This window comes from Pteropus alecto, unplaced genomic scaffold, assembly GCF_000325575.1.
Source record: "Pteropus alecto unplaced genomic scaffold, ASM32557v1 scaffold22, whole genome shotgun sequence".
Classification (NCBI taxonomy): Eukaryota; Metazoa; Chordata; class Mammalia; order Chiroptera; family Pteropodidae; genus Pteropus; species Pteropus alecto.
This window is the reverse complement of record NW_006434839.1, coordinates 10,389,449-10,397,741: the sequence shown is the minus strand read 5'-3', so window position 1 is coordinate 10,397,741 and position 8,293 is coordinate 10,389,449. Positions and strand designations below refer to the sequence as shown.

General features: G+C 54.2%; 1 protein-coding gene across 1 annotated transcript in view; it reads right to left on the bottom strand.

Annotated features, from left to right (window-relative positions):
• Nucleotides 1-8,266, bottom strand: part of PRRT4 (proline rich transmembrane protein 4) — a 10,127-nt gene extending 1,861 nt beyond the window's left edge. Inside the window, 5 exon segments of the mRNA XM_025045817.1 lie at nt 2-487; nt 5,546-5,665; nt 6,014-6,121; nt 6,207-6,931; nt 8,204-8,266. Of these exon segments, the coding sequence (XP_024901585.1) occupies nt 2-487; nt 5,546-5,665; nt 6,014-6,121; nt 6,207-6,858 (1,366 nt within the window). The 5' untranslated portion in view covers nt 6,859-6,931; nt 8,204-8,266.
• Nucleotides 8,267-8,293: the final 27 nt, after the last annotated feature.

The window sequence follows — 8,293 nt, the reverse complement described above, 5'->3', positions numbered from 1 at the left end:
GCCAGCAGCAGGCAGGCCAGGCCCAGGCCGGCGGCCAGGCAAGGCAGCGGAAGGTCCTGCAGCAACAGCCAGGCGAGCGCGGGCAGCCGGTCGCGGTGCCCATAGGCGTCGTAGAAGAGCGGGAAGGCCCGCGTGGCCCCGGCTGAGAGCAGGAGCAGGTCCAGCAGCGCCAGGCAGGGGGCGCCGGGTGGGCAGCGCCAGGGCAAGAGGGCCAGAGCCAGTAGTGCCAACAGGGCCACCAGGCCGAAGAGCGCTCCTACCCCGTACACATGCGCCTCCCAGGCGAGACCCCAGCGAGCCCTGGCCTCTGCCCAGTCGGCCTCCAGGGTCAGGAAGAAGAGGGGCAGCGGGGCCGCAGGAGGCTGTCCCTCGCGTTCAGGAAATTCTCCTATGCCGCAGGACCCAGGCCCACACTCTGGCCGCAAGGAAGGCTTCCCAAGTTTGGCCGGAGAAAGGTCATTCGGGCCAGAGGTGGGGATGGTGGGGTCTGTGGGCAAAGAACGTTTGTCTGAGGCCATCGCCCAGCCCATAGTCTGTATGCCAGTCAAGGTTCTCATAGCATCCGGGACACACTTGTCTTAAACTTTTGGCCCCTCGCTTTCCTCTCCCCCATCAAACTCCTCAAGCTACTTTCAGCCCTCATCCCTTCTCCCACCCCTCCCACCCCCAGCTCCCTGCTTTGTTCATTTCCCTTCATAACTCTGTGACTCTACTGCAAAGGGTTTTTCTTAAGAAGTCCCAGGATTTTACAACTGGAAGGGACTGTGGAAGCCCCCTCTAGTTCAATTCCCCACTAGAAAGAAAGCTTCTTAAGAACAAGTATTTTCGTTTGCTTTGCTCACATCTGAATCCCCATGCCTAAAATGGTGTCTGGCACAGAGTTGGCACTGAGCAGATACTCGTTGACTAAGTGAATCCTCTTGTTTGTCAGATGAAGATACTGAGGGTCCACGAAGAGGCAAAGTGATTTGTCCAAGGTCACAAATTGGCAGGGCTACTACTAGAATCCAGATCTGAGCACCAGTCTGAGCCCCTTTCTACAATTCCAGAGCCTCTTCATAATACTAGTTTGCTTCTCTCTTGCTCTGTACCCCTGACTCCCAACTCCCGCCTCAGTGCTAGAAGAAGCTTTCCCTGCCCATTTTCAAGTGCTTCTCCATTCTCCCTGTCTCTTCAATAAAAGCCCCTACATACACACATACACACACGCACACACACACACACATGCACACGTGTACACATGCATACATGCAGAAGGGTGAGAGGTGAGATACTCCTGTCCCCAGCACCCCGAGAACACCTGTCCTATTCATTGGCCTTCCTGCCTGCTATAGCGCGCGCACACACACACACACACACACACACGTGTACACATGCATACATGCAGGAGGGTGAGAGGTGAGATACTCCTGTCCCCAGCATCCCGAGAACACCTTTCCTATCCATTGGCCTTCCTGCCTGCTATCCCCTTCTCTCTACCCACGGCTGTGATCCCCATCCTGACTCAGTCACAAAACCATTAGTCTAAGGCTCTTAATACAGGTGCATGCCCCTTTGGTTCTAGTCCATTTTATAGAAAGTAGCATTGAGATGGACTCTGCTGGGGCTTGAAGTTACCCTTAAACTTCTAGGAAGGAACAATTGGGGAGAGGAGAGCATAGTGAGATAAAATGCCATCTTAGTCAGTGAGCCCCTCAGGGTTTGCTCTGGGGTTTGCTAACTCAGGCCCCTAGCCCCATCCTGTGCTTCAACATCTTCCCCATGTCCTATGGGAAAGGGAAGTCAAGTAAGAGAGTTCGAGGAGTAAGATCTCTAATTCACTCTCCTGGAGCAAGAGAGGAGTTAGAAAGAGTTAGATTCAAGGATTCTCTTCATGACCATGCAGCAATGGAGGATGCTGGAACTGGAACCTCTCCCTACTCCACCTAGCAGACTCAGCAGAACTATGGCTTCAGGCAAGGGTAGAGGGAGAAGATGGTGGCAAAGGATGCGGACAGCCTGGTGGGAATGGGGAGATGAAGAGGAAGCAGATGTAGAATGCGGTTGGGAGGGCGAGGTGGGAGATTGGGGATCTGCTGAAAACCAGACTCCTGCCCCAACTACCTGGCCATGCCCAGCCATGCCTCAACTGGATAATCTAGGAAGACCCCTCAGCTGGACAATACAAGAAAACCTCAGGAGGACCCCCACCCCAGGCAGTGCCAGCTCAGGCTGGAGACATGCAAAACAGAGAAGTCCTGAGAACAAGGAAAAAGATTGCTTCTCGGCCTTTTGGCTACGATCAAGTATAAAAGGAGTGAGGAGGGCAGAAAGCGGCTCTGGAGAAAGAGAAGAGGAAGATAGAATCAGACAACTGGGGAGGGCAGAGAGGGAGCAGCCAAAAAATTAAACATCCACAGCTCACTGCCTACTGCAAACGGCAGCTTGTGCCCTGCCTCCCGTTCCATCGCATTCCTCAAGTCTGAAGTGGCGAAGAGTACCTACTGCACGGGCCGCTATGAGCACAAATGGACAATGCGTGCAAAGCTCTTTGGAGTACTGGTGCATAATAACCATTCAATATGTGGTTGTCATTGGTGTCATCATTATAGGCTAATGTTTATCACTCATCATCAGTTTGTGTTTGTGTGGGCGTGACCATTTCTGGCTTCAAACTAGTTCTTTATTTAACTTACAAAAGGGCTGCTGTCCCTTAGCACATCCTAAACTTGCTTACAAAATCAACAGTTAGTCAAATGAGTGAACATCAACGTATTGTCTCACTTTGTGAACCCTGCTTGAAGAACACTATTTGAATGGCTGGGCATCCCTGAACACCTAACAAAAACACAGCCGTGAGTTAAAGGAGGAACCCTTCAACTGGGAACAGACAGCTTGCTGATCAGAGGCAGGCATCAGTCTGATATTAGTGGCATCAGACACACACACTCTCTCCCTCACTCTCATTCCTTGGGCTCCTCAGACACCCTTGCCCAACCCACTTTTACAAAGTGGATGAGTTTGTTTGGCCTTTCCTTGGCCTTGGTGGGCTCTGCAGAGAGGCAGAGACCATGCCTGAGAGCCCCACAGCCTGTGCTAGCCTGCCGCCCCACACACCTCTTCCTTGCTCATTGTTCAGACCAGTGCAGCTCTCAGATGTCTGCTCCTCTCCTCATGGAGGGCCACAGAAAGCCCCTTCTCTCATCTCTGTCCCAAAGCACTATGGCAACTAGAATAAATTTCAACATTCCTTAAGAAGCCAGAAAAGGAATTTAAAAAATAATAATAAGCGAAGTACGGGCACAGCTCAGGTGTCAGAGGAACGAGTTCTGAACTAGAAGCACTGCTTCCAGGGGGCAAGGCATAGCTAGTGTGCCCAGCACCGGGCCACGTGTGGCTGGGAACAGGCAAAGAAGACCTAGTTTCTGCCTTCGAAGGGTCCACCTGATCTCACTCCTTTCGAGGCTTCCCCAGGAGCCCTCAGGTTCCCCTAGAAAAGCCCAGAAGATAGTGACTTCCTAAGGTCCCTCTTGTGAGCAGGCCTCATTTACAAGATTCTCCCGCTCTAGCCCTGTGGCCCCTCTTGACCTCAGGGGCAAAAAGGAGGAGATGGGATGTCAATATGAGTAATTGGTGAGGTCAGAGCTGGCTAGGGAGGAGTCGGGGAGAGGGGCCAGCTAGATTTATGGAAACGTCAGGCCTGATTATCCACCAGCTGCCCAGATCAAAGGGCTGGGGGATCTGGGCTCCACTGTGGATGCCGGAAGCTGCAGCCTGTTCAGTGGCCTGGCCCCATCCCTTTCCCCACCCCCACCTCCAGGATTACAGAGGATTGATACTTTTTGTAAGGGCGACATTTGAAATATTTAACAACTGGAAATGGCACAAGTGCCAGCCAGGATGGTTAGGGAGTGGTGGGGAGCGCTCAGGGGACTAAGTGCAATGAGTACTTATCAATTGGTATGAAAGTCTTTCAAGGTGTTAACGACCTATACAACTCTTTCTGTGTGTAGCGGTTGAGTACAAGCTCTGTCCAAGGCAAAGGGGACCTAACACAAGGGAAGAGAAGCCCTAGGGTCAAAGGTTAACCACATCTAGGTTAGAAAGTTCCTAAAGGAGACACAGAGAGACTCCCTATGTCCCCTAACTGCTTGACACTGCTCCCCACGCACACTGCTGGCTTAAGTAAGGCCCCCTGGCCTTCTCTCTAAGATGCTTATAGCTCTCCTGGGTTTATCCAAGAGGAACAGCCAGGAAGAGGCTAGGTTCCTGCAACCATCAGTGTGGAGGGGGGAAAAGGGTGGTATGAGTGAGCTGGGCTGCCTCTGCTACTGTCCAGACTCATTAAACCTGCCTGGACAGCACTGTCACCAAGGCTGACATGGTGCCAGCTATCATTCTTCCCCGAGGCCACAGAGCCTGCCCCCAACCCCACAGAAGATCCTGCCACTGCTATGCACTGGGCTGGACAGGGAAGGGACAGCAGGCTCCTCACCCACATGGCCAGGAATGCAGTGATCACGCAGGAGTGAGTGAGAGTCAGGTGCTGTGTTAAGCCTGGAGCTGGAAGAAACTGGGGGACCAGTGATTTCCACTGCTGAGCAGGTTCCTTATGGGGAGGGTAGAGGCTGAGAGGATTCACAGCTACAATAAACCCTTTTTAGAGAAAAGCTGGGGCCTGGTGGTCCCTCTCCATGGCTCCTTCGGCTTCACCTAGCAGGACCTCTCCTTAAGCAGTGTGCCTTCTGTCCTGTGGGTTATGTACTATCCCATCACATCTTGAGACTAGGGTTGCAGTGTCTGAGAGGTAGGGTCTGGAAGTGTATTTGGGATGCAGCAGTGGAAGAAGCAAGGTTAACAGCTGCTATTTAATGAGCTCCGACTTCGTGCTCATAATAACAAGATAGGTACTATTATGAAACCCCAGATACATAAGAAAATTTAGGCTCGGAGAGACTAAATGACCTGCTGCGAGGTCACCCAGCCAGTTAGTAAGTGAATTGGGGTTCAAAGCCAGGTCCCAAGCTCCCAGAGCCCCTGGTCTTTCATCTGCACCACCAGTTTGTCTATGTGCATCTTCTGAAAGGCTCCCTTGAATGAGGATGGCATCTGTCTGCTCAAGGTCTTCATTGTTTGGCTGTTGAGGGGCTCAGCTCTGCCCGTATTTGACAGCATGTCATGTCAGATCAGACAGCAAAAGAGAGGGCCCCAAGGTTGGGTGGGGGTGGGGAGACAAGCCAGGCATACTGGAGCAGAGGGTGGGGTTGGTGCTGAGGCTATGGAAATCATGGAGGAGATCCTGTGTCTGTTTGCCCCTGATATATTTGTCTATATCCTGCTTTGCCTGTGATCGCAAAATTCCCAGAGGACTTTTACTTAACTCTGTGTGGGGCCATCCCCAGCAACACTTGTTCTCAGTCCGTTAATGTGTATCTCCATGGTAATGACAAAGAGAATGGTGTTATGATGACAGTGAGATAAAAGGGTCCCAGAATGCCAACGGGTGACTAATATGTAGTATGTGCTCAATAAATAACTGTCAAGTTCAAATGAGTTGGACACTTACCTAGCGATGCTGTTGCAATCAAGGCAGAGCTTAGGGAAGCAGTTGGGTCTAGTAGGCCTGGGCTTGGGAGTTTCCTCTCCAGGAAGGATGGGGGCGGGGACAGAGTGGTGCCAAAGAACCCTGCAAAGGGAGCACATGGGGTTTGACTGCCATCTCCTCAGCCAGCCTTGGCCCCTGGGGCTTTGGTGAAAAGCCTGTTCTTCCCCGAACTTGCTCTAAGGGAGCCACTGTCCCAAGAATTATAGCCGCATGTCCATCAAGAGCTGAGCTCCAAGGACCAAACCAGATTCAACATGGCAAAGAGGAGATTTCCCCCTGTGAGCAGTGGCCCATGTCCCAGGGCCTGGAGAAAGCAATGCTGGCCTCCCTTGAGTCAAGGAAGAAAGGAAGGCACCGATTAGGCCCGTAGCACAGTGTCTGACATGTAGAGGTTCCATTAATGTTTGTTGCAATGAAATAAACACTCACCTGGAGAATCTGAAGAAACTCCAGAGGCAGAGCTTGGGGATGCAGTTGGACCTGGGGGGCTCAGGCCTGAGAAGTTCCGGAGTGGGGACAGAGTAGTGCCAAAAAACCCTGCAAAAGGAGCCCGGGCTGAAGCTTCCTCCTACCTACCAGGCTGCCCAGCAGGGGCTCTCCTCAGGATGAGGTGAGTACTCACCAAAGGGTCCCAGGCGCCCAGCAATCTCTGCCAGGCTGGCCCTCAGACTGGGCAGCAAGGGCAGCATTCGATGCCCGAGCGTGGGGGCTGCACCGGCTCTCAGCGCCATGTCAAACTTCAGTTCCAGCTCACTCTGGTGGGGCCTGGGAGCACTGGATGGAGGTGCTGTAGCTGTCAGAGCAGTGTCCCAGGTCACAGTGCCCGTCCTGGGCTGATAGAGAGCAGTGGGCTGGTCGGTGGGCCCAGAGAAGGGGGATGTGGACTCTAAAGGCAGGGAGGAGGCCCAGGGCGTAGAGCTGCCTTCAGCAGAGCCCCACTCGGGGACGGAATTCCCAAGGGAGCCCACCAGCAGTTCCAAAAGGGGGTCAGTCTTCAGTCCACCGGCCACTTCTTTCTCTAGCTCCCGGCTTGGCCCAGGAGAAAGTGGCTGGGTCTCTGTGACAGGGCTCCCCCAGGCAGCCGCAGGTCCCCGAAGGTGCAATTTGAAGTTAAGTCCCAGGTTGAGAGACAACATAGAGGCCTCGCTCTGAGGTGGTGGGGTCAAAGTGGTGAGAGAGGCACCTGGGACAGAAGAAGCGGGCTGGGGGCCCACAGGAACAGCAAGCAGGACCCAACAGAACAGCCCCAGCCCCAGACAGCCATGCCCTGCCATGGCCCCACCTGGCCTCAGACGGCCTTGGTGGGCTGGCAGCTCAGTTCTTCAGCACCTTTTGAGCACGGAGGTCCTGGAGAGACGAGAGGCACTATGAACCCTGGGATGGAACGCACCAGAGAGAGGCTTCTGATGACAGAGAAGCAGGTGGGGGCCGGGGGCAGGATGCAAAGGGTTCTGCCCAAGGAGAGTTGCCAGCTCCTTCCTCCATCCAGGCCCCAGCACAAATCTCTCCCCTACAGTTTTCCTTCTCTTCCAGCTCAGGCTCCCTCTCCCTAAACCCCTGCCTCCCCCACCTGCTCAATCTGGGGACTAGGATCTGACTGCAACCAGCTGCCCTCATCCTTGACTGATAGCAGAGGGGGTGGACTTGACTCCCAGACTCAGATGCCTTCCCTCCCTCTCTCTATTCTCCTTTCCACCCACAAATATTTATTGAGGCTACTATGTTCCCAGCACCCTTCTGGCAACATAACTGCGAATAAGCTAACCCTCACAGATGAGTTTCAACTATTCCCACCCCCTTCTCGGGCCCCAACCTAAGATGTTAGCCCTCTACTCACTCAGACCCAGGAGCACAGGGCCCCGGGAGAGGCAAAGCAGAGGGCTGAGTGATCTGGCAGAGATGGAGAAGGCAGCCCAGCTCCCTGGTCTGGCAGAAGCTCTATCCCTTCAGCCTCCCCCTCTTTCACGGGGCTTGGCCTACTCCCTTCCCCTTAACCTTAGGAACACTGTGGGGAGGAGCAGCTTGGCCATAGCTGGCTTCCTGGGGAAGATGGCCAGGAAGGCAAGCTGGGTGAGGGGCTGCTGCAGGAGACTCCTTATTCTCTCCCTGGAACCCCTCTCCCAGCACACACATCTGGTGGGGGAAGGGGAGGGTGAGCCAGGAACACACGTGTACCCGGCACCCTTACATCATACACACGGCCACATCTAGCACCCATGACACACTCACCCACTCACCCTTCACACAGCCTCGCACACAAGTGCACGCACACACACGTTGGGTCCTGCTGAGCCCCCCTCCCTCCAACATGGTTTCAGACGAGCTCTGTGAGCTCCTACTATCCCGTCTCACACACACACACACACACACACACGCACACACACGCACACGCACACGCACACACACACAGACCTGTCTCACAGACACACAGTATATATGCAGTCACACATACCCTTACACACATTCACACACTCCTTACACACACATCACACACTGTCATCCCCCCAACACACACCCCCCTACACGCCCACCCACCCTGCAGGCATGTGCACGCGCGCGCGCACACATACACACACACACACACACACACACACACTCCCCGTGCCTGGACCAGCCGACCTGCTCCTCTGGCTCCCTCCCGGAGGCGGGTCTCCTCTGCCAAGTCCCCCGAGAAGGGGCGGTCGCGGCGGCCCAGGCACCCAGCCGGGC